The 27,188-nt window shown below is 43.2% G+C and overlaps 1 protein-coding gene across 1 annotated transcript in view; it reads left to right on the forward strand.

Moving 5' to 3' along the window:
- Positions 1-19,582, forward strand: part of LOC142589957 (uncharacterized) — a 69,365-nt gene extending 49,783 nt beyond the window's left edge. The window contains exons 4-5 of the mRNA XM_075701694.1: positions 3,035-3,340; positions 16,424-19,582. Of these exons, the coding sequence (XP_075557809.1) occupies positions 3,035-3,340; positions 16,424-17,646 (1,529 nt within the window). The 3' untranslated portion in view covers positions 17,647-19,582. The remainder of the gene's footprint in view (positions 1-3,034; positions 3,341-16,423) is intronic.
- Positions 19,583-27,188: the final 7,606 nt, after the last annotated feature.

Here is a 27,188-nt window from a genome sequence, read left to right on the forward strand (position 1 = left end):
CCAACTTGCTCAGCTAGTAATTTCAGTGGTAGGGATATATAGTGTCGATATGGTACAGCCACCCAATTATGATGCGTGGCTTGATGGGGAGATTAACTCTTCGTTTGAATACAGATCTAACTGTGAAATAGGATTAAGTTAGCACTTATCTTCATCGTCTTGTATAAAAAAAAATGGAAGAGCAAGTTGGAGAAAAAATACTGGCATCTTAGCATAACACGTGTTGTATGCAATGTTTCAGAAAGTACTAACTTACACAGTGTGTCTTCCTTGCACTGGAGTAGTAAGTTGCTGCTCAAAAGCATTCTTTTGTTGCTCTAAAAGCATCTATTTCTGCTCCAAACTGCGATTTTTTTCTGCTGGAAGCTGTTCAAAAAGACCATGTGCCACTTCCATCACTGCTTACAGTTGCCTGCCTTGCTTTTATCCAACTGTTTAGGTTATGTTTTGTTATACCTGTTGCATATTTAACGCGCAAGGTGAAGTCTGGCAATACTGCTGCGCGTAGCTGTTCCCCCACTGTTGATTCCCCCCGGCCACGCTTCGCTGGTGGCTCATTCTTGGCTGAGCAGCCGTGCGATATGGAGGTTTCCATTGTTGATTTCTGCCAAGTGTTAAATTCGTTTCGTAATTCGCTTTTTGCATGCCACAGGGACTCCACCTGTGGATATTCATCGTCAGTTATCAGAGGTGTATGGTGACAAGTGTATGGCAATTCAACACGTCCGAAAGTGGTGCAAGAAGTTGAGTGCCGGTCGAAAGGAAGTCCACGATGAAGAACGTAGTGGAAGACCGTCAGTTTCGGATGGCCCAATGCGAAGTGCTTCAAAACAGAAGGATCACCGTCTGTGAACTTGTTGCTCAGATTAATGGGAGTTCTTGCGGTAAAGTGGAAAGGCCTTTGACTGAAAAATTGGGGTATCACAAGTGTTGTGCTCGATGGGTACCATGGCTATTGACATCAGACGACAAGAAGAAATGCCCCGATTGTGCACGCCAGTTTCTTCAAAACTGTAAAGAAGATAAGGAAGGGTAGTTACTCCATTGTTACGGGAGACGAAATGTGGGTGTTTCATTTAACTCCTGAAACGAAATAAAAATTCATACAGTGGCGTCACCCAGAGTCGTCTGTCGCAAAGAAGTTCAACCGATCTCCTTTTGCTGGCAAAGTCATGGCCAGTGTTTCTTGGGACCGTAGCGGGATACTGCTGATGGATTTCATCGAACGTGGGGCAACAGTCAACTCAGAACAGTTATTGTGCAACACTAATGAAACTCGGGCGAGCTATCCAGAACTGCCAGCGAGGACGACTGGCAGCCGGTGTAATGCTTTTTCACGACAACGCCCGACTTCACTTCTCCAATCAAACCCACGTAGTTTTGACAAACTTTGGGTGAACTGTCTTGCCCCACTCACTGTACAGTCCAGACCTTGCGCCTAGCGATTATCACTTGTTCCCCAAGTTAAAGGAACATTTGAATGGCCAACGCTTCTGTTGCAACTATGAAGCCAAAGAAGAGGTGAAACGCTTCCTCAACAGGTTGGCGGCGGAGTCCTACGACACTAGGATACAGAAATTGGAGCACCTTTTACAAAAATGCCTAGAAAGAGATGGCGATTATGTATGAAAATAGAGCAAAGTTTCATTTTTCCAATGATGTAAATTTCTATGCGAATAGCAAATGTTGTCTATTTATAAAATTCATGGAAACCTTAATTCTGGATCGATCGTCGTATACATATATATATATGTATATATATATATATATATATATATATATATATATATATATATATATATATAAGTTGGGCGAAGGGTATGAAACTAGTGTGGATGTCGTTCCTTTGGAGCCACCGACGGTGCTCGGTGCCTCCCTGCGCAAACACTACAATACCTTCACCTGTTAGTACGTTAAAATGCATTGCACTTTGCAAAGGGAGCGGTTGGTTTGCACTATTCCTTGTCGGTTCCCGGAAAAATTTTACTGTGAGGACAGGATCAGCATATGAATTATTGGGATTTCGATTTGATGTGCGGGTCCATGGCAGTGCAATGTGCGCTGCCATAAAGCCACACTTCCGGGCAAATTTCTTGACTACCCACACTTTTGTTATCTCCTGAGGAGCCCCACAGTTTTTCCCACCTCTGTGTGGAAGCTCGCTTCTCCCCTCCGGCACTTTCATTTTCATTTTCTTCCTCTACATGGGTCGCCATTTAGCGTTTAGCAGTTAGTGAATAGTGCACATGGCACTGGCAAAGTATAACTTGGGTCTCAATAAGCCATGCTTAATGGCCCGGCTCCAGTCTCTGAAAACAGCAAAGCAGAGTCACTGGCTGAAGATACTACGTGGACAAGTCATTTATCTCCAAACGGATGCTGTTATTGTAAACATCTGAGGGTTGTATGCAGTTATTTCCATACGTTATATACACACATTATTTTTTTCCTTCTGCGCTGTTCTGAAAGAGGATACGGCTTGTACGTGTTTGTGGGTTATATGGGGAAAAATATGTTATTTCCTAGCCAGCTCCTTGCAATCTCAACTTATGAAAACATTGCCAAAGTTCAGTGTGTGATCAAGTGGAAACCCGCTGATGAAGTCTCATACGAGACAAATTTTTTGTGCCAGAGAATCGCAACAACTTTTGCAAGTGCCAAATTAGGCCTCCAGGCCTCAAGTGCTCATTAAGGATAAAGGAGCTAGCTTGATCCTAGCATTTTTATTCTTCTCTAAGAGTCGTAGGAATCCAAGAGAGTAGTTAAACACTCCACATTCTCCCATTTGCGATTTTTTAGCCTTCTGAAAATATACTTCTTGTAAGCGAACTTCACAAACGGCGACATGAAGCATTCAAGTGCAAAAATATTGAGTAAATTAAAAAGGGCCATTAGAAGATTTTTGTTTCATCCTACTTAAGATCACCCAGAATATCTCAAATAAAAAAAATGCGGCTTGTTATTAAATTTAGCATCTGTGTTCTTTTTTCGCATTTCATAATAACTCTTAAGCGCTTTTGTTTTATTTGTGCAGCGTCGAGGCCCTGTATTTCTCCATCCACTGCCAAACGTGACAACTCAAGGCAAGGATGCCTCCACCGATGTCACCTGTGTGACTATGAGGCTAATGAACTATTTCTTCTGGAAGCACATGCCAGTGTCCATACTGCCGAGAAGCCGTTTGAGTGTCCTTCATTTTCTCAGAGCTTCTCAAGCAAGGGTCACCTGCAAGCCCATGTGATCAACAACCTCACCGGCGAGAAGCCATATCAGTGCTCTTTCTGTTCTAAGGGCTTCGTCTACAGATCCAAATTAGAGAATCACCTGCGCTCCCACACTGGTGAGAAGCCATATCAGTGTCCTTCATGCTCTCAGCGCTTCACACGAAAGTGCACCCTCAATCAGCACCTGCGCAGCCACACAGGCGAGAAGCCATATCAGTGTCCTTCATGCTCTCGGAGCTACTCACGAAAGAGCGCCCTCAATAAGCACCGGCCCATCCACACACGCGAGGAGGCATTTAAGTGCCCTTCATGCCCTCAGAGATTCTTGGTAAAGGGCCAACTGGAAGCCCACTTGTACACCCACGCAGGCTTCAAGCCATATCAGTGCCCTTCATGCTCTCAGCGCTTCTCACGCAAGAGTCACATGACAGACCATATGCGCACCCACACAGGCGAGAAGCCATATCAGTGCCCTTCATGCTCTAAGAGGTTCTCATTCAGTTCCAGCCTCCAAAAACACATGAAGCGGGAAGCCCGTTCAATGCCCACTCAGCCTTCAGAGATTCTCGTTGCGGAATGCCCTGAAGACACACCAGTGCCTTCATCCAGATGAGTGTCCATATAGTTTCACCCTCTGCTCCACGTCCTCATCACTTTAACAGGCTTAAAAGAGCACAGCACCATGATACTCTAGGGTAGGTCAACAATCTCTTTGAACTAGTCTCAGTTAAAAATCTACATACGTGCAGCATGTTACGTAGTGTTCAACAGCATCAGGTAGCACAAGTGTCTCCACATGCTCCTAAGCGGACGCTTTCGCTCGGGCCCCACTCCGATGCCGCCTATAAACGCATGTAAAACGCAGTAATGCTTTTCTGAGATAACCAGTGGACTGATTATAAGGAAATTTGTTACATCTGAGAGATTAGATTGAATTCTGGCGATTGCTGGAAGCAGATTTTTGGTTAAGGCCTGAATGTTATAACAGGAATTTACAAAGATTGTTCAGCTTGAAACAAAAAATTGAAGCAATATGTTTATAAATTTGTAGCTCTGCACCTGGAATTGGTATTGTAGTTCTGTAAGCTGTATATAATAATAATACAAAGTGTACAAATTTGTTTTATCAATTTATATCTTTTGTGAAATTGTCACATTGTTTTCGGGGACCTTGCAAATGTCATCATCATCAGCCTATTTTATGTCCACTGTGGGTTGAAGGCCTCTCCCTGCAATCTGCAATTACCCCATTCCTGTGCCAACCGATTCCAACTAGCGCCTGCGAATTTCCTAATTTCATCGCTCCACCTAGCCTTTTACCATATTTGACTGCGTTTCCCTTCTCTTGGTACCCATTCTGTAACCCTAATGGTCCAGCGGTTATCTAACACTTTGCATGACCTGCCTAGCTCCATTTTTTTCTCTTAATGTGCATTACAATGTCGACTATCCCCATTTGCTCTCTGATCCAAACTGCTCTTTTTCTGTCTCTTAATGTGATGCCTAGCATACTTCGTTCCATCGCTGTTTGCGCAGTCCTCAACAAATTCTCAAGCTTCTATGTCAATCTCCAAGTCTCTGCCTCATATGTCAGCACCAGTAAAATGCACCGATTGTGCACCATCCTTTTCAATTATAATGGTAAGCTCCCAGTGAGGAGCTGACAATGCTTTCCGTATGCAATTCAACCCATCTTTATTATTCTATGAATTTCCTTCTCATGGTCAGGGTTCCCTGTGATTAGTTGACCTAGGTGAACGTACTCCTTCACGGACTCTAGAGGCTGACTTGCGATCCTTAACTCTTGTTCCCTTGCCAATCTATTCAGCATTATCTTTGTTTTCTGCTTATTAATGTTCAACCACACTTTTCCATTCTCTATGTTAAGGTTCTCAATCATTTGTTATAACTCGTCTGCTATGTTGCTGAATAGAACGTCATCGACAAACCGAAGGTTGCTGAGATATTCGCCTTCAATCCTTAATCTTAAGCCTTCCCAGTTTAATAGCTTGAATGCTTTTTCCAAGCACGCAGTGGAGAGATTGTTTCCCTTTCTGACCCCTTTCTTTATAGGTACCTTCCTACTTGTGTAGAATTAATGTAGCTATGGAATCTCTCAAGATATTTTCCAAGGTATTTACGGAAGCGGTCTATACTCCTTGATTACGTAATGCCGCTATGACTGCTGGTATCTCTACTGAAACAAATGCTTTTTCGTAATCTATGATAACAATACAGAGAGGCCTATTGTACTCTGCAGGTTCCTCGATTACCCGAATGATGACGTGGGCGTGATCCATTGTAGAGTACCCCTTCCTGAAGCCAGCCTGTTCCCTTGGTTGACTAAAGTCCAGTGTTGCCCTTACTTTATTGGAGATTATTTTGGTGAATATTTTATGTAATACTGGGAGTAAGCTCATGGGCGCATAATTTTTGAATTCCTTAACGTCTCCCTTTTTGTTGATTAGTATAATGTTTGCATTCCTCCAGTTTTCTGGGACCCTTGCAGTCAATAGACACTTTGTAAATACGTAGAGCTGCCAGTTTTCCAAGCATTGTCTCCTCCCTCTTTGATTAAATTGACTGTTATTCCATCTTCCTCTGCCGCGCTTCCTCGTTTCATGTCTTGCGAGGCTCTTCTGACCTCATTGCTAGTTATAGGACGAGTTTCAAAATCCTGTTCATTACTGTTTGAGTGGAGGTATCCTGTCTCCTCTGGGTACTGTACGTGACCTTATAGAATTCCTGCGCTGCTTTTACTATACCTTTGAGATTGCTGATGATATTTACCCTGCTTATATTTTAGTGCATACATCTTGCTTTGTCCTATGCCAAGTTTCTTTCTTACTGATTTCAGGCTGCATCCATTTTTTATGGCTTCTTCAGTCTTTCTCACATTATAGTTTCGAATAGCAGTTATTTTCACCTTTTTGGTCAGTTTTGACAGTTCCTCGAATTCTATCTTATCTCTTGAGTTGGACACTTTCATTCTTTGTCGTTCCTTTATTAGGTCCTCTGTTACTTCGGAGCGCTTGCCTACTGATCGCCTTGGTGCCTTGCCTCACATTTCAATTGCTGCCTCAATAGCCAGCCGAGTTATAGTTTTATTCATTACCTCTATGTCATCTTCATCTCTCTGTTCTAAGGCTGCATATTTGTTTGCAAGTACCAGCCTGAATTTGTATGCTTTTACCCTAACTGCCTCGTGGTTGACCTGTTTCTTCTTGACCAATTTTACTCTTTCTCTCTTCAAATGAAGTGAATGCTAGCCCTTACTCGCCTATGACCGCTGCACTTTACCCTGCCGATCACTTCTACATCCTGCACTATGCTGCGATCAGCAGAAAGTATGAAGTCAATTGCACTTCTTGTTTCACCATTAGAGCTGTTGCTATGCTTGCTGAAAACGGTGTTCATTATTCCAAGGTTTCTGCAAATTCTACCAGGATATCTCCTCTAGCGTTCCTAGAATCTATGCTGTAGTTGCCAATTGCTTGTTCACCAGCCTGCTTTTTCCTCCACTTTTGCATTGAAGTCGCCCATTACTACACTATATTGAGTTTGCACTTTTCTCATTGCTGATTCAACATCTTCATAAAACTGATCTACTTCCTCATCATCGTGACTGGATGTTGGAGCATAGGCTTGTACTACCTTTATTCTATACCTCTTGTTAAGTTTGATTGCGACCGCTGCTGCCCTCATTATCATTGAAAAGGAAAGGGTACAATGAGTGCATTTTACCAGTGCTGACATATGGGGCAGAGACCTGGAGACTGACAAAGAAGCTTGAGAACAAGTTAAGGACCACACAAAGATCTATGGAACGAAGAATGCAAGGCAAATAACTTTTAAGAGACCGAAACAGAGTGATTTGGATCAGAGAGCAAACGGGTAGAGACAATATTCTAATAGACATGGAGAGAAAAACATGGTGCTGTGCAGGTCATATAATGCGTAGATCAGATAACCGTTGGACCATTAGGGTGACAGAATGGGTACCAAGAGAAAGGAAGCGCAGTAGAGGATGGCGGAAGACTAGGTGGTGCAACGAAATTAGAAAATTTTCTGGTGCTAGTTGGAATCGGTTGGCGCAGGACAGGGGTAATTGCAGATCAGAGGAAGAGGCCTTCGTCCTGCAATGGACATAAATACGCTGATGATGATGATGACTGCTTCCCCCTCATTATTGCTGTAGAATTCGTCAATGTTGCCTGCTATGTCCTTATGGACTAGGAATCCCACCTCATATTGCATCTTTTCTGGGATGACCTCTATAGCAGAGGATATGGCCATTATTCATGAATGTATAAGCCTCACCGGTTTTTCTAATCTCTCTAAGGCCGAGGATATACCAAAGAACGTCTGATAGTTCCTGAAAGAGTCCTGCTGTGCTAGCCTCACTCGACAGAGCTCGGCTGTTAAACGTTGACAGGGTGCCACTTATTAGTGGCATATTTGAAAGCCTTGTTTAATACATCAATTTTGTCTGCTTTAGATGTCCTATTCGATGCATTTTACAGAACTTTGATATCATTTTCATTGCTGAGTTGTAAACCTTATGGTTTCGTTTTCTGAAGATTTGTGATGTTCAACAGTTTTTATTATGAGATTGGTGGCCTAAGTAAAAAATTCACTGCCAACAGCCATTAGATTGTATTTCTTTTAACTGCAGCAAACCTCATCAAGTTTGGTGCAGTAGTTGTCGAGAGAAACGATTTCTTCTTTCCCATGTAATTAGATGGGAGCCCCTGAGCTGAAGCTTCCTCTTAAAGGGTGGCTGAAACACTTTTTTGGAGTCGCCATATTTTCTCTAGATAGTTTCTCAACACGTTACAGAGCACAGAGCAAAATGAGTTATGAGAACTGATCCATACAAAGGCCTTTATAGCTGAGAAAAATTTAACGATACAGTTAAACCTTGATATTATGAAGTCTGTAAAATCACCAATTTGAAATGTCATAGTGTGACTTTTCATTATTTTAAAAGTAATCTATGTTTGTTCCTATCTCAAAAATTACTGTTTGCATGCCCCTGCAAACTGTGCATGTAATTGTATGTTGTATTATTTTCACATTACAGATGACTGAATGATCTGCTTTTTAAGCTCTGTTTATTTTTTCCAGTATTCTCATTGGTACCTATGAAATTGTTCTGTTTGACCAATTCATGTATTGGTTGGCTCTAGGTTGTGGTTTTCTTGCCTCACCCTGGATTATTTTGAGCTTATTCTATTCACGTTTTTTTTTTTACAAATGGGTACTTTTTTAGAGGAATTGATTGTTCACTAAGTTAGCTTTCGACTGTCTGTTTCATCAGAGCATCAAATAAATGCTAGTGTTTGTGAGTAATCATTGTCTGTTGTTGGTATTTCTATGCTTGAATGACAGCATGCGATATAGCGATGTTAGCATTTTATTGTATCTGGGGCTCAAGAGAAGTTGAGGGACGACATTTCGAAGTTCATTATTAGCATAGAAAGAAGCTGTTATACGTAACATAAATAAGTAATTTAAGTTTGGGTCGAATGTCAAGTCCACCATGCCAAATTCATTCATACATTTAATTGCAACTAATGTACCAGCATTTCTTAAGTACTAGTATGACATATATTTGTAGAAATATTTGTATCAACTTGACATTTTGATTTGGGCTTATAAACCTGCACTGTATAATATGTTTGTGCTCAGAAGGCAAGAAATTGGGCCAATCCTTTTTTTTGAAATTTGAAAAGGTTCTTTGTGAATTCCAGTTGCGCTGGTCTCTCATCAGGAATTTCCTCACCAACAAAATTGTGCACAGGACATGCTTTTAAGATAACAAATACAAGGCTTAACTGTTTACATTAAGGGTGTGCAAATAGTTGATGCTTTATAGTAGGCACTTTGTAATTGCAAATATATCCTAATAGCCTTCAAACACTTAAAAAGATTACCTGTACAGAAATAAACCTCAAATGGAAGCAAAGGCGTGATAAATGCCACCGCCGTAGGCATAGTATATGCATAACACCTGAGAGCGTGCGTAGTAGAGGCTGGATACACTCGGGCAGCTAGACTTTCCTGGCTATACAGAGACCATTTGCACTCTCTGAAGAGCCTTTTGTATACGAGTGATTTCCTCATTCATTGCTTCTGCTCCATTTGTGCTTTTAATAAACAGTGCTTCATAATGTGCGATGGAACTAAAAGAACTTGCCAATGTTATGAACACCAAGACGTGCACATTGTTTCTTTTTTATTTTTATTTCTTTATTTACAGAATACTGCAGGCCAACTTCTGACCCAGGCAGGAGGGAATTCGTTCATACAGTAATGCAAATAAATACGTTCAAAGAAAAGAAGTGCATATGAAATATGAGATACATTGAAGGATGATATAAATCCATAAAAAACACATTCTACAAGTATACAATGCAAGGGATTGAATTGAAAGGAGAGAAATATTTACAGTACCAGATTACACAGTTTTTACGCAGTTTTTTTTTTTTTTTTTCATGCTAACATGCATGAAACTACTCATGCGGTCACACATTTATTTGAAATGCAGTTTTTGAATGGCATGTAATATGTTATTGGACAGGAATACATCGGCCGGCAGAGAGTTCCAGTCATTGATTGTTCTAGGAAAAAAGGAATATTTAAAGCAATTTGTACTCGCGAAAATAGGGGTTATCTTGTCGGGGTGATAATTTCTGGTACCTCTAGCTGGTAGCGGCTGGAGACAGGGTGAATGACAAATTTGTAGTTCCCTTTTCCAAAGGTGGAAAAGCAACATTAGGCGTGCTACTTTTCTTCGGGATTCTAGGGTGGCAATATTATTTTCATTAATCAATTGAGAGGGGGAGTCGTAACGTCCATAAGAAGTATATATGTAGCGGACGGCAAGCCTGTTTGTTTTCTAGTTTTTAAAAAATTTTTTTCATGAATGGGTTCTAGACGATGCAAGCATATTCTATTCGAAACCTTACTAGTGTGTCGAATGCCAATTGTTTCACGGACTGAGGAGAATGTTTCAGCTTGTGTCTCAGTAGGCCGAGTTTACGTCGAGCAGACGCACAAACATTATCATGTTGCGACCAGGTTAGACGATTGTTGATGGTTACACCCAAATATTTAAAGGAGTCTGTTTCAGAGACCGCGGATTGATTAATAGTGTATTGATATGCTAGAGGGTGTTTTTTGTAGGTAATGCGCATAAAAACCGTTTTTTCTTCAATAAGTTTCATTTCCCAGGTGTCGCACCAGTCAGAAATCGCAGTAAGACTTACTCAGGATCACTTGATCATTGGCATCTTTAATCTCTTTGTAAGGTATATTTCGTAATACCTGTTCATCTTTTGAAAACTATTTGAAACATATTCTACATTTGTTTCGCTTCGGGCAATATTCCAATTTTATTGTATTCAATCTGAGAAATTAGTCCTATATGGCGCAACAACATACCTACACATAATAAAACCTGTGAGGCTTTCTTTTTCTTTTTGCAATTTCCACTCTTAAGAATTACCTCTACATCCACTCAGCCATTTCAGTGACACGGCTGCCTTAAGACTGTGGCACGTTGGACAGGAAACTGCGAAAACATGTAGCTGTTATTGCACAAATAATTTAATAATTTGCAAAACGTGAATCACAGGAATATAGACTTGATAAACATAATCGTACTTTCCTATGGCTGCGGCCACATTTGTTGTCTGCTTCCCACTATTGCCGGTGTATACTCGCGCGTATGCTCACCTTTCACTGTTTTCAACATGCTTCCAGTGAACTACATGCTTACCGCAGATTGAAAAATTTTGATAAAAGTTGGTGCATGGCTTTTTCTATGTTAGCACTTCATGATTACAGACTTTGACTGATAAGCTTTCCATTGCAGTAAAATAAAAAAAGGGTGCAATGAAAATTGATTGTCAGTCCCTTTAAAGTCAGACCACGCACGTTGGGACACTTGGGTGCAATTTTAGAGCAGCTTGTTTCCTTGTCCCTTGCAGTGCGTTTGTGGTTGGTAGATTGGTTGTGTGCAGCTTTTATCTTTTATTGAGTGCTGTTGCTCTTTGTTGAATCTGCCATTGTGAATGGGGTGCATTTGGGCTTTCAGCTTGGCCTTTCTTCTCTCACGGTGCAAAGGTTTAAACTGGTTCTTACGCTTCTTGCTGTTGTTGCCACTTGGTTTTACGCATCGATCATTAAAAAAAATTTTCCTTCTTCGTGGTGCTTGCTGTTGCAGATAATGCATGAGTAGGTGAGCTCTTGCAAATTTCAATGGCACTCTATGTAGCGTTTCCATGTACTGTTTCTTGCCTTGCATTTCATACTGTTACCCTGTTTATCTCGGATTTTTGTGGCTAGAGAATCGAAGACTTGCTTCAGCAACTGCTCGCCGTAATGCAAAGGGCACGTGTTCAGTAACCCATATGTAAACAATGAAGGTGAATATTAAGTAATGTGGCCCAACCACTGATAGTTCTACTCACGCTCAATTGCGCTCTAAAGTTTGGCTGTCTTGAAGTCCAAGAAATTTTCTTAGACTTATTCCAGCTACATTGCTAAGCTGCTATTTAGTGCTACTTCTTTTGATGGTGCTATGCGTGATGCTATGTTTCCACAATGTTCCTCACATCTTTTATGTGTGAATATGACCGGTGTAGGCTTGTAGGCCCATACCACTTGTTGTGACCACACAGAAAGACAGAGGCCTGACACGCTCAATTCCAAATGAACAAGTACCAATTATTCTAAGGCCAGAACATATACAGTCAACCAAAATCCAGAGGGAGCCACGAAATTTTCGCATAGAGAACAGTGGCATCCTCTACATCTCCCCTCTTGGAACACCAGAGGAGAGAGGTGAGGCCAGGAAACAAAGGTGTAGGTGATCTGGGGAAAGAACACGTTGGCCACTAAATGTCCACACTACTCGATCACTGTCCATAGAGGACTGTCCCTGGGCAGTTCCTGAACCTGTTGTGCTGGAAGACTGTGGTCCTCGGACTGCAACAAAATGCTGCGGTGGCTCTTGCATACCTGGTGAAGTTGTCTGCGGTTCTCTTGCAGCAACAAAGGGGATTAGGTGGCACCAGTTACGCTGCAGGACACCGCCTCGCTGTGTTCAACCACGTAGCATCATGGCCTTTGGGCCAAGCTCAACACTGTAGTGTGTGCTTGGTCGGGTCACACCTTGAGCCTTGTACCTGTTAGTAGTAGAGGCAGATATACAGCACGGTGGCACATTATGAAATCACTCATCTGCTTCTACTTGTACTCTGTTTGTACTTCTTTTTGCGTTGCCTATCCTGTGGACCCTGCTTCACACGCAACTGCACATTTTGGCCACTAAGAAACAGACGTTTTACAGGTGCGCTTTGATTATAACTAATTGAGGAGGGATGTGGCACTAGTTATACTGGTGATGTGTATGACGATGTTGCTGGCTACATCTACCTTTGTTTAGTGAAAAAAAATTACTATTTTGTAACTAAGGCTTTAGCCGCACTCCATGTAGCATCGTGACTTTCGGCAGCACGTGGCTTTCAGCACTCTCTTGAGCTTCACCTTCGTGCCCGGGGTTGGGGTCCTGTCTGCTGTAACATCATTGCTGCTGTTGATGTGTGCCTGTGGGAGCGGGGATGCTCTCTGTTGCAACAAAGCTCTTCATCATGTTCATTTGCCGCAATGTAGGAACTGGGTGTGCGGTTTTCTGTGACCGCACCTGTTCACTTGTCGCACAGACCCAGGGTGCAGACTCTCCAGGTCTCTTGCACCTCAGTTGTAGTATGTCTGTTTGCAGTGGCGTGTCTCCTTAAGTCTTGCAGTCACTTGCTGGGGTGGCACTGTCTCAAGCTCTAGAAGCTTGGTGTTCATAGGCAGCTGCGTCCTTGTCCTTCCCGTGAGATGCTTGACTAGAGTTGCAGGAGCTCGTCTCTTGGCATGTTTCTCTACTCCAATATGGCACTGTGGAACTCTGTGGAACTCTGAGGCACATTTTATTATGACTAGGCAGCTTCGACATAGAAAAAAAAAATACGATAATGGGAGACGGAGGTAGCCACGGGTGTACAAATCACGCAACACAGATGCTGTTGAATCTATTCCTGCGAAGGCAGTTAAAATAACATGATTGTTTCTGTTCCATCTGTATTTTCACTGCTAAGTCATGCTTCTGATCATCTACCAACTTGCTCAGCTAGTAATTTCAATGGTAGGGATATATAGTGTCGATATGGTACAGCCACCCAATTATGATGCGTGGCTTGATGGGGAGATTAACTCTTCGTTTGAATACAGATCTAACTGTGAAATAGGATTAAGTTAGCACTTATCTTCATCGTCTTGTATAAAAAAAAATGGAAGAGCAAGTTGGAGAAAAAATACTGGCATCTTAGCATAACACGTGTTGTATGCAATGTTTCAGAAAGTACTAACTTACACAGTGTGTCTTCCTTGCACTGGAGTAGTAAGTTGCTGCTCAAAAGCATTCTTTTGTTGCTCTAAAAGCATCTATTTCTGCTCCAAACTGCGATTTTTTTCTGCTGGAAGCTGTTCAAAAAGACCAAGTGCCACTTCCATCACTGCTTACAGTTGCCTGCCTTGCTTTTATCCAACTGTTTAGGTTATGTTTTGTTATACCTGTTGCATATTTAACGCGCAAGGTGAAGTCTGGCAATACTGCTGCGCGCAGCTGTTCCCCCACTGTTGATTCCCCCCGGCCACGCTTCGCTGGTGGCTCATTCTTGGCTGAGCAGCCGTGCGATATGGAGGTTTCCATTGTTGATTTCTGCCAAGTGTTAAATTCGTTTCGAAATTCGCTTTTTGCATGCCACAGGGACTCCACCTGTGGATATTCATCGTCAGTTATCAGAGGTGTATGGTGACAAGTGTATGGCAATTCAACACGTCCGAAAGTGGTGCAAGAAGTTGAGTGCCGGTCGAAAGGAAGTCCACGATGAAGAACGTAGTGGAAGACCGTCAGTTTCGGATGGCCCAATGCGAAGTGCTTCAAAACAGAAGGATCACCGTCTGTGAACTTGTTGCTCAGATTAATGGGAGTTCTTGCGGTAAAGTGGAAAGGCCTTTGACTGAAAAATTGGGGTATCACAAGTGTTGTGCTCGATGGGTACCATGGCTATTGACATCAGACGACAAGAAGAAATGCCCCGATTGTGCACGCCAGTTTCTTCAAAACTGTAAAGAAGATAAGGAAGGGTAGTTACTCCATTGTTACGGGAGACGAAATGTGGGTGTTTCATTTAACTCCTGAAACGAAATAAAAATTCATACAGTGGCGTCACCCAGAGTCGTCTGTCGCAAAGAAGTTCAACCGATCTCCTTTTGCTGGCAAAGTCATGGCCAGTGTTTCTTGGGACCGTAGCGGGATACTGCTGATGGATTTCATCGAACGTGGGGCAACAGTCAACTCAGAACAGTTATTGTGCAACACTAATGAAACTCGGGCGAGCTATCCAGAACTGCCAGCGAGGACGACTGGCAGCCGGTGTAATGCTTTTTCACGACAACGCCCGACTTCACTTCTCCAATCAAACCCACGTAGTTTTGACAAACTTTGGGTGAACTGTCTTGCCCCACTCACTGTACAGTCCAGACCTTGCGCCTAGCGATTATCACTTGTTCCCCAAGTTAAAGGAACATTTGAATGGCCAACGCTTCTGTTGCAACTATGAAGCCAAAGAAGAGGTGAAACGCTTCCTCAACAGGTTGGCGGCGGAGTCCTACGACACTAGGATACAGAAATTGGAGCACCTTTTACAAAAATGCCTAGAAAGAGATGGCGATTATGTATGAAAATAGAGCAAAGTTTCATTTTTCCAATGATGTAAATTTCTATGCGAATAGCAAATGTTGTCTATTTATAAAATTCATGGAAACCTTAATTCTGGATCGATCGTCGTATACATATATATATATGTATATATATATATATATATATATATATATATATATATATATATAAGTTGGGCGAAGGGTATGAAACTAGTGTGGATGTCGTTCCTTTGGAGCCACCGACGGTGCTCGGTGCCTCCCTGCGCAAACACTACAATACCTTCACCTGTTAGTACGTTAAAATGCATTGCACTTTGCAAAGGGAGCGGTTGGTTTGCACTATTCCTTGTCGGTTCCCGGAAAAATTTTACTGTGAGGACAGGATCAGCATATGAATTATTGGGATTTCGATTTGATGTGCGGGTCCATGGCAGTGCAATGTGCGCTGCCATAAAGCCACACTTCCGGGCAAATTTCTTGACTACCCACACTTTTGTTATCTCCTGAGGAGCCCCACAGTTTTTCCCACCTCTGTGTGGAAGCTCGCTTCTCCCCTCCGGCACTTTCATTTTCATTTTCTTCCTCTACATGGGTCGCCATTTAGCGTTTAGCAGTTAGTGAATAGTGCACATGGCACTGGCAAAGTATAACTTGGGTCTCAATAAGCCATGCTTAATGGCCCGGCTCCAGTCTCTGAGAACAGCAAAGCAGAGTCACTGGCTGAAGATACTACGTGGACAAGTCATTTATCTCCAAACGGATGCTGTTATTGTAAACATCTGAGGGTTGTATGCAGTTATTTCCATACGTTATATACACACATTATTTTTTTCCTTCTGCGCTGTTCTGAAAGAGGATACGGCTTGTACGTGTTTGTGGGTTATATGGGGAAAAATATGTTATTTCCTAGCCAGCTCCTTGCAATCTCAACTTATGAAAACATTGCCAAAGTTCAGTGTGTGATCAAGTGGAAATCCGCTGATGAAGTCTCATACGAGACAAATTTTTTGTGCCAGAGAATCGCAACAACTTTTGCAAGTGCCAAATTAGGCCTCCAGGCCTCAAGTGCTCATTAAGGATAAAGGAGCTAGCTTGATCCTAGCATTTTTATTCTTCTCTAAGAGTCGTAGGAATCCAAGAGAGTAGTTAAACACTCCACATTCTCCCATTTGCGATTTTTTAGCCTTCTGAAAATATACTTCTTGTAAGCGAACTTCACAAACGGCGACATGAAGCATTCAAGTGCAAAAATATTGAGTAAATTAAAAAGGGCCATTAGAAGATTTTTGTTTCATCCTACTTAAGATCACCCAGAATATCTCAAATAAAAAAAATGCGGCTTGTTATTAAATTTAGCATCTGTGTTCTTTTTTCGCATTTCATAATAACTCTTAAGCGCTTTTGTTTTATTTGTGCAGCGTCGAGGCCCTGTATTTCTCCATCCACTGCCAAACGTGACAACTCAAGGCAAGGATGCCTCCACCGATGTCACCTGTGTGACTATGAGGCTAATGAACTATTTCTTCTGGAAGCACATGCCAGTGTCCATACTGCCGAGAAGCCGTTTGAGTGTCCTTCATTTTCTCAGAGCTTCTCAAGCAAGGGTCACCTGCAAGCCCATGTGATCAACAACCTCACCGGCGAGAAGCCATATCAGTGCTCTTTCTGTTCTAAGGGCTTCGTCTACAGATCCAAATTAGAGAATCACCTGCGCTCCCACACTGGTGAGAAGCCATATCAGTGTCCTTCATGCTCTCAGCGCTTCACACGAAAGTGCTCCCTCAATCAGCACCTGCGCGTACACACAGGCGAGAAGCCATATCAGTGTCCTTCATGCTCTCAGAGATTCTTGGTAAAGGGCCAACTGGAAGCCCACCTGTACACCCACACAGGCGAGAAGCCATATCAGTGCGCTTCATGCTCTCTGGGCTTTTTTCTGAAAAGCCGCTTAATTGTTCACATGCGCAGCCACACAGGCGAGAAGCCATATCAGTGTCCTTCATGCTCTCGGAGCTATTCACGAAAGAGCGCCCTCAATAGGCACCTGCCCATCCACACACGCGAGGATGCATTTAAGTGCCCTTCATGCCCTCAGAGATTCTTGGTAAAGGGCCAACTGGAAGCCCACTTGTACACCCACACAGGCTTGAAGCCATATCAGTGCACTTCATGCTCTCGGGGCTTTTTTCACAAAAGCCGCTTAATTGTTCACATGCGCAGCCACACAGGCGAGAAGCCATATCAGTGTCCTTCATGCTCTCGGAGCTACTCACGAAAGAACTCCCTCAAACAGCACCTGCGCACCCACACAGGCGAGAAGCCATTTAAGTGCCCTTCATGCTCTCGGAGATTCGTGTTAAAGAGCCAACTGATATCCCACTTGTACACCCACACAGGCTTGAAGCCATATCAGTGTCCTTCATGCACTCGGAGCTTCTCACAAAAGAACAACCTCAATGTGCACTTGCGCACCCACACAGGCGAGAAGCCATATCAGTGCCCTTCATGCTCTAAGAGGTTCTCATTCAAGTCCAGCCTCCAAAACCACATGAAGCGGGAAGCCTGTTCAATGCCCACTCAGCCTTCAGAGATTCTCGTTGCGGAATGCCCTGAAGACACACCAGTGCCTTCATCCAGATGAGTGTCCATATAGTTTCACCCTCTGCTCCACGTCCTCATCACTTTAACAGGCTTAGAAGAGCACAGCACCATGATACTCTAGGGTAGGTCAACAATCTCTTTGAACTAGTCTCAGTTAAAAATCTACATACGTGCAGCATGTTACGTAGTGTTCAACAGCATCAGGTAGCACAAGTGTCTCCACATGCTCCTAAGCGGACGCTTTCGCTCGGGCCCCACTCCGATGCCGCCTATAAACGCATGTAAAACGCAGTAATGCTTTTCTGAGATAACCAGTGGACTGATTATAAGGAAATTTGTTACATCTGAGAGATTAGATTGAATTCTGGCGATTGCTGGAAGCAGATTTTTGGTTAAGGCCTGAATGTTATAACAGGAATTTACAAAGATTGTTCAGCTTGAAACAAAAAATTGAAGCAATATGTTTATAAATTTGTAGCTCTGCATCTAGAATTGGTATTGTAGTTCTGTAAGCTGTATATGATAATAATACAAAGTGTACAAATTAGTTTTATCAATTTATATCTTTTGTGAAATTGTCACATTGTTTTCGGGGACCTTGCAAATGTCATCATCATCACCCTATTTTATGTCCACTGTGGGTTGAAGGCCTCTCCCTGCAATCTGCAATTACCCCATTCCTGTGCCAACCGATTCCAACTAGCGCCTGCGAATTTCCTAATTTCATCGCTCCACCTAGCCTTTTACCATATTTGACTGCGTTTCCCTTCTCTTGGTACCCATTCTGTAACCCTAATGGTCCAGCGGTTATCTAACACTTTGCATGACCTGCCTAGCTCCATTTTTTTCTCTTAATGTGCATTACAATGTCGACTATCCCCATTTGCTCTCTGATCCAAACTGCTCTTTTTCTGTCTCTTAATGTGATGCCTAGCATACTTCGTTCCATCGCTCTTTGCGCAGTCCTCAACAAATTCTCAAGCTTCTTTGTCAATCTCCAAGTCTCTGCCTCATATGTCAGCACCAGTAAAATGCACAGATTGTGCACCATCCTTTTCAATTATAATGGTAAGCTCCCAGTGAGGAGCTGACAATGCTTTCCGTATGCAATTCAACCCATCTTTATTATTCTATGAATTTCCTTCTCATGGTCAGGGTTCCCTGTGATTAGTTGACCTAGGTGAACGTACTCCTTCACGGACTCTAGAGGCTGACTTGCGATCCTTAACTCTTGTTCCCTTGCCAATCTATTCAGCATTATCTTTGTTTTCTGCTTATTAATCTTCAACCACACTTTTACATTCTCTCTGTTAAGGTTCTCAATCATTTGTTATAACTCGTCTGCTATGTTGCTGAATAGAACGTCATCGACAAACCGAAGGTTGCTGAGATATTCGCCTTCAATCCTTAATCTTAAGCCTTCCCAGTTTAATGGCTTGAATGCTTTTTCCAAGCACGCAGTGGAGAGATTGTTTCCCTTTCTGACCCCTTTCTTTATAGGTACCTTCCTACTTGTGTAGAATTAATGTAGCTATGGAATCTCTCAAGATATTTTCCAAGGTATTTACGGAAGCGGTCTATACTCCTTGATTACGTAATGCCGCTATGACTGCTGGTATCTCTACTGAAACAAATGCTTTTTCGTAATCTATGATAACAATACAGAGAGGCTTATTGTACTCTGCAGGTTTCTCGATTACCCGAATGATGACGTGGGTGTGATCCATTGTAGAGTACCCCTTCCTGAAGCCAGCCTGTTCCCTTGGTTGACTAAAGTCCAGTGTTGCCCTTACTTTATTGGAGATTATTTTGGTGAATATTTTATGTAATACTGGGAGTAAGCTCATGGGCGCATAATTTTTGAATTCCTTAACGTCTCCCTTTTTGTTGATTAGTATAATGTTTGTATAATTAGTATAATGATTAGTATAATATAGTCCAGTTTTCTGGGACCCTTGCAGTCAATAGACACTTTGTAAATACGTAGAGCTGCCAGTTTTCCAAGCATTGTCTCCTCCCTCTTTGATTAAATTGACTGTTATTCCATCTTCCTCTGCCGCGCTTCCTCGTTTCATGTCTTGCGAGGCTCTTCTGACCTCATTGCTAGTTATAGGACGAGTTTCAAAATCCTGTTCATTACTGTTTGAGTGGAGGTATCCTGTCTCCTCTGGGTACTGTACGTGACCTTATAGAATTCCTGCGCTGCTTTTACTATACCTTTGAGATTGCTGATGATATTTACCCTGCTTATATTTTAGTGCATACATCTTGCTTTGTCCTATGCCAAGTTTCTTTCTTACTGATTTCAGGCTGCATCCATTTTTTGTGGCTTCTTCAGTCTTTCTCACATTATAGTTTCGAATAGCAGTTATTTTCACCTTTTTGGTCAGTTTTGACAGTTCCTCGAATTCTATCTTATCTCTTGAGTTGGACACTTTCATTCTTTGTCGTTCCTTTATTAGGTCCTCTGTTACTTCGGAGCGCTTGCCTACTGATCGCCTTGGTGCCTTGCCTCCCATTTCAATTGCTGCCTCAATAGCCAGCCTAGTTATAGTTTTATTCATTACCTCTATGTCATCTTCATCTCTCTGTCCTAAGGCTGCATATTTGTTTGCAAGTACCAGCCTGAATTTGTATGCTTTTACCCTAACTGCCTCGTGGTTGACCTGTTTCTTCTTGACCAATTTTACTCTTTCTCTCTTCAAATGGATTGAATCCTAGCCCTTACTAGCCTATGATAACTGCACTTTACCCTGCCTTTCACTTCTACATCCTGCACTATGCTGCGATCAGCAGAAAGTATGAAGTCAATTTCACTTCTTGTTTCTCCATTAGGGCTGTTGCTACGCTTGCTGAAAAAGGTGTTGGTTATTCGAAGCTTTCTGCGATTTCTACTAGGATATCTGCTGTAGCGTTCCTAGAATCTATGCCGTACTTGCCAATTGCTTGTTCACCAGCCTGCTTTTTCCTCCACTTTTGCATTGAAGTCGCCCATTACTACAGTATATTGAGTTTGCACTTTTCTCATCGCTAATTGAACATCTTCATAAAACTGATATACGTCTTCATTATCGTGACTTGATGTTGGAGTGTAGGCTTGTACTACCTTTAATCTATACCTCTTGTTAAGTTTGATTATGACCGCAGCTACCCCCATTATCATTGAAAAGGAAAGTATACAATAAGGGCATTTTACCAGTGCTGACATATGGGACAGAGACCTGGAGACTGACAAAGAAGTTTGAGAACAAGTTAAGGACCACACAAAGAGCGATGGAACGAAGAATGCTAGGCATAACTTTTAATAGAAAGAAAGAGAGCAGTTTGGATAACGGGTACAGACGATATTCTAACAGACATCAAGAGAAAAGAATGGCGCTGGGCAGGTCATATAATGCGCATATCAGATAACCGTTGGACCATTAGGGTGACAGAATGGGTACCAAGAGAACGGAAGGGCCGTAGAGGGCGGCAGAAGACTAGGTGGTGTGATGAAATTAGGAAATTTGCTGGTGCCAGTTGGAATCGGTTGGCGCAGGACAGGGGTAATTGCAGATCACAGGAAGAGGCCTTCGTCCTGCAGTGGATATAAATAGGCTGTTGATGAAGATGACTGCTTCCCTCTCATTATTGCTGTAGAATTCGTCAATGTTGCCCGCTATGTCCTTATGGATTAGGAATCCCACCACGTATTGCTTGTTTTCTGGGATGACCTCTATAGCAGAGGACTTGGCCGTTATTCATCAATGTATAAGCCTCACTGGTTTTTCTAATCTCTCTAAGGCCGAGGATACCCCAAAGAATGGCTGATAGTTCCTCAATGAGTCCTGCTATGCTAGCCTCACTGGACAGAGCTCGGCTGTTAAACGTTGACAGGGTGCCAGTAATTAACCGCACGGTTGAAAGCCTTGTTTAATACATCAATTTTGTCTGCTTTAGATGTCCTATTCGATGCATTTTACAGAACTTTGAGGACATTTTCATTGCTGAATTGTAAACTTCATGGTTTTGTTTTCTGAAAATTTGTAATCTTCATCAATTTTTGTTATGAGATTGGTGGCCTAAATAAAAAATTCACTACCAACATCCATTAGATTGTATTTCTTTTACCTCCAACACACATCATCAAGTTTGGTGCAGTAGTTGTCGAGAAAAGCTATCTCTCCTTTCCCACGTATTTTGACGGCAACTCCTGAGCTGAAGCTTAAAGGGTGCCTGAAACACTTTTTTGGAGTCGCCATATTTTCTCTAGATCATTTCTCAACACGTTACAGAGCACAGAGCAAAATGAGTTATGAGAACTGGTCCACACAAAGGCTTTTATAGCTGAGAAAAATTTCATGATACAGTTAAACCTTGATATTATGAAGTCTGTAAAATCACCAATTTGCTTTGTCATATTCTGGCTTTTCATTATTTGAAAAGTAATCTATGTTTGTTCCTATCTGAGTAATTACTGTTTGCATGCCCGTTTAAACTATATATGTAATTCTATGTTTGTTTATTTTTTCCAGTATTCTCATTGGTACCTATAAATTGTTCTGTTTGACCAATTCATGTATTGGTTGGCTCTAGGTTCTGATTTTCTTACTTCACCCTGGATTATTTTGAGCTTATTCTATTCACATCTCTTTTTTTTTTTTACGAATAGGTACTTTTTTAGAGGAATTGATTGATCACTAAGTTAAAGCATTCGACTCTCTGTTTCATCAGAGGAACAAATAAATGCCAGTGTTTGTGAGTATTCGTTGTCTGTTATTGGTACAGTGAAACCTCGTTAAACCGTAGTTGACCGGAGCTCGGAAAAGGTACGTACTAAACGGTAGTACTGTTTAACTGAATAGCATGAGATCGCCCACTTACCTGTAGAAAACGGAACTCAGAGAGAGTGCGATGAAAGGGGAAAAAACATGCAGTATTTATTCACTTCGCATGACATAAGTGTTATTTTCGTTTGATGTCGCGCGGCCTAGCACGACGACGACAGCGGCCTCATACTTACTGAAGCTGCGTGCCAGCTTTTCAGCCAGCCCCGTCTTCTCGGCAAACACTCGCATGGCAGATTCCTCGTTGGGGTTACGTATTGTCCGTGCACGCGCGCACGAGTGCTGCAGAAGTCCCGGGGGTGCCTTTTTCATTGCCGGGTGCCGGAGTTCGTGAAGTAACTCGAGAAGCAGTTGGCAAAGAACAAACGCTTTATTAAAGGTTAGTGTAGCTTTTATAGTCTTTATCTTGTGACATCACCGCAGCCACTGCCGATTCACAAGAGCCATGGCCGGTGAATCTAACAAAACAAACACGTGTCAGCGGCGCATGCCGATTCACAACAATTCTTCCCCCTTAAGGAGTGAAGCAGTCTGGGGGCCGGGGCTTCCACTTTAACCTACACAGTGTCACTTCAGCCCGGTTAGTCACTTGCGGCTCGCTGGTAGCAACCTCGGCTTCGGCCCGCCCGTCTCACGGCGTTCGAATGTCGGTGCCTACTTGAGCCTGACTGTGACTACTGTCGTGTCCTTGAGACTGCGAGTCTGCCGCTGCATTCTGGCTGCGTTTAGTCGTTGGTACTTGGATGGGGGCCTCGGGTTCCACCGCTTCTCCTCCCACGCTGGTCCTCCTGGTTTTTAGCTAGTCGAGGTGGCGGCGATGTTGCTCCCCATCTGCAGTCTTTACCGTTGCCATTCGCGAGCCTTCGGTGGACTCAACCGCGCCTGGTTTCCATTTGTCACCCACTCCGTAGTTCTTGAACCAGACGTCTTTGCTCAGCGGTGGGCCACTGTTGTACGCACCTGCAGAAGGGAATGGTCGTGACACGACGTTGTGCAATAAAGAACGTGGCTGATATCCGGGAAGCATAGAAGCTGGGGTTTGCCTATTTGGCAAGGGAGTGTGCCGATAATGCGAAAGAATGTGGTCCAGCCGAGCTTGCAAACTGCCGCGTGTTTTGTTTAACCCCTGTTTGACAGTCCATACTGCTCTTTCCGCCAGGCCATTATACTGCGGTTTGTAGGGAGCTGTCCGCAAATGAGCGATGCCATTTCGCTTCATAAATGCCCTGAACTCTTCGCTAGTAAACTGCGGCCCGTTGTCCGTCACCAGGGGCCTCGGCAAACCGAACCGGCTGAACACAGTCTGCAGTGCATCAATTGTCTTTGCCGAACTGGCGGTCTTCATGGCGGTAACCTCAATCCATTTCGTATGGGAATCAACCACGATCAACAACATGTTACCTTCTACAGGACCCGCAATATCGACATGGACCCTAGACCATGGCTCCTCTGTGTCTGGCCAAGGCACGGGTTGTCGGGCAGGGGGCATGCTGCCCCATTCTATGCATGTTGGACACGCGTTGACCAGCTTCTCAATGTCCCGATCGAGCCCTGGGTACCAGAAAACAGAACGTGCCAGGTTCTTCATAGCCGTTATCCCTTGATGTGCATCATGCAGCATACGCAGCATTGACTGCCGCGCACTTGTCGGAATAACCGCTAGATGGCCCCAGTACACAATTCCATGGCTGTACGTCAGTTCGTGTTTCCTGTGCATGTACACGCGTAACGGCTCCTGAGCCGGTTGCAAGTACCGTGGCCAGCCATTCTGAATGTAATCGCGGACATGTGCAAGGTCGCTGTCGTCAACAGTCATTTTAGCCAAGTCACTCACCGACAGAGGACAGGTATTGAGATGATCAGTCAGAAGAACATACTCACGAGCGTCATATTCTGCAGCCTTAGTGTTGTTATGCTCCTGCCGCACCGGTAAACGATTGAGGGTGTCTGCAGGATTCAACGTCTTTCCTGGCTTGAACTGAATTTTGTAGTTGTAGGCGCTTAGCAAGAGGGACCAACACTGAATCTGGGCAGCGGCCATGGCGGGAATGGGCTTGTCGGGGCTGAAAAGGCTCAGAAGAGGTTTGTGATCTGTAACAAGCGTGAAATGATTCTCGAGCAGATATTCCCGGAAGTTTGTAACCCTGAAGACAACTGCCAATGCCTCTCTTTCAATTTGCACGTAATTACGCTCAGCAGCTGAAAGCGTTCGCGACCGGAACCCAATTGGTCAATCTTGCCCATTTACTCTGTGATATAGCACTGCGCCGACGCCACACGACGACGCATCGGTTTCCAAGATAAGCGGCTTACTTGGATCGTAGTGCGTCAAGAACTTAGCTTCCTCTAGCAGCCGCTTTGTTGCTCGGAACGCGTTATCTTGTCTCGCTCCCCACTGCCAGCGTGTGTTCTTCCTTAGCAGTTCATGCAGCGGCTCTAGAACAGTAGCCAGGTTTCCCAGAAATGAGTGGTAGTAGGTCACAAAGCCCAAAAACGCCCGTAGTTCCGCTACACCGGTTGGCTTCGGCATTTTCATTATTGCAGCAATGTTGTCCATCTTAGGCAACAATCCGTTCGTATTTATACGATGTCCCAGAAATGCAACTTCTGCTTGTCGGAACTTGCATTTCTGCGGATTCAGCTTGACACCGTGTTGCCGGAAACGTCTGAAAACTTCACGCAGCGTCTCGCAGTTGTCGCGTTTCTCCGCGACTACCACATCGTCCAAATATACTTGAATGACCGGAATGCCTTGCAGGATGCCGTCCATACGTCTCTGAAAAATCGCAGGAGCAGAGGCTACACCAAAAGGAAGCCTATTAAAGCAAAACAGGCCTTTCGGAGTGTTTACGACCAATATGTTCTTCGTTTCCTCGTCAAGCGGCAACTGACTTCCGAATGTGAGGCCAGGTACCATAACCCCTTTCCATACGCCCCTAACCACCTCGTACCTATTATAGTTCCAAAGTGCCTTGTGTTTCATTACAGCTGAGTTCCTTCTCACTTTTTCAATCATGGGCTGCTGAGCACGAGGTCGCGGGATCGAATCCCGGCCACAGCGGCCGCATTTCGATGGGGGCGAAATGCGAAAACACCCGTGTGCTTAGATTTAGGCGCACGTTAAAGAACCCCAGGTGGTCAAAATTTCCGGAGTCCTCCACTACGGCGTGCCTCATAATCAGAAAGTGGTTTTGGCACGTAAAACCCCAAATATTATTATTATTACTTTTTCAATCATAATTTTTTCCTGTTCTTCCAAGTACTTTTTGCCCTCGTTTAGCCATATGCCCAAATACTTGTATTTTTCAACATTATCAATCTTAGTGCTTTGTATTTCCAATGGTTTTCCCTTTTATTCATTGTATACTATTATCCCAGACTTCTCTCTACTGAATTGCAGTCCCAATTTTTCTCCCTCCTCTCCACATATACTCATTACTTCCTGTAGCCCTACTCGGGTGTCAGCAAGCAGTACAATATCATCTGCATACATCAGTCCGGCTAGTACTTGAGCTACCTTCTGCCCTTCCAGCATATAGCTTATGTCAGTTCCTATTGTGCTCTGTTCTAGTCTCTTTTCCATTTGGCTCATGTAGATCATAAAAAGCAGAGGCGACAATGGACAGCCCTGCCTGAGACCTCTTCTTATTTTAGCTGGCTTTGTAGTTTCCCCCTCCCATGTTATCTCTACCTCATCTGTATAAACTTGTTGTAGGAACTCAATCATCTTTCTATCTAGACCATATTCCCTCAACTGGCTCCATAACTTTTCTCGGTTTACATTATCATAGGCTCCTCTAATGTCTAAAAAAGCTATCCATAGCAGTTTCTGCCTGGCTGTCGCTATCTCTATGCACTGTGTTATAACAAATAAATTATCATCTAGCCTTCTGTTCCTTCTAAATCCATTCTGCAGTTCTCCCAAGATCTCTTCACGTTCTGCCCATTCCTCCATTCTCTTTTTCACCATCTGCATTGCTACTCTGTATATGACTGATGTGATAGTTATTGGCCTGTAGGATTTAATGTTGTCCTTGCTTCCCTTACCTTTGTAAACTAATATCATTCTGCTTGATTTCCAGTCCTGTGGAACATCTCCCCCTACTACTATTTGTTCAATAAGTTGTCGTAATTTTAATTTACTTTTCTGGCCTAATATGCTTATCAATTTCATAGGTATGCCATCAGGTCCTGTCGCTGTTCCCACGGGAACCTTGTGTTCAATTCTGTCCCATTCCTTACTTGTCATCCTTCTGTACTCCTCCTCTAATTCTGTCCTGTTGTTGTCATTGTTCTCCATTTTGCTACCCACTGGCTCTGCAAATGCTGCCTCTATTGTTAACCTAATATATTCCTGAGCTTCCTCTCCCTCTACCTTTGTTCCTTCTGGTGTGGTCAGTGAGTGCTGAACCACCTCTGTCTTCTTACTCTGTTGCTTTATGTGTTCCCAAAATTTCTTAGAGGCATTTCTGTCTTTTTTTCGTATCTCTAACATCCACTGTACCCCAACTTTTGCTATCTTGGCTTGAATTAATGCCAATGCTTCTCTTTTCATTGCAAGGTAATCCTCCCATTTTGTCTCCACCTCTTCTGGTGTGGCTCCCCTTTTCTTCGCTGCTCTGTGTTTTCTGCACGCATCTTTGCGTTGCTCTATGGCCTCCTTAACTTCTCGGTCCCACCAGCTTTTCGGTTTATATTTTCCCTGTTTACTTCCTAGTTTCCTAATCTGTCCCTTCTCTAGCTCTCGTTTAAAAAT

Source organism: Dermacentor variabilis, chromosome 8 (assembly GCF_050947875.1).
Source record: "Dermacentor variabilis isolate Ectoservices chromosome 8, ASM5094787v1, whole genome shotgun sequence".
Classification (NCBI taxonomy): Eukaryota; Metazoa; Arthropoda; class Arachnida; order Ixodida; family Ixodidae; genus Dermacentor; species Dermacentor variabilis.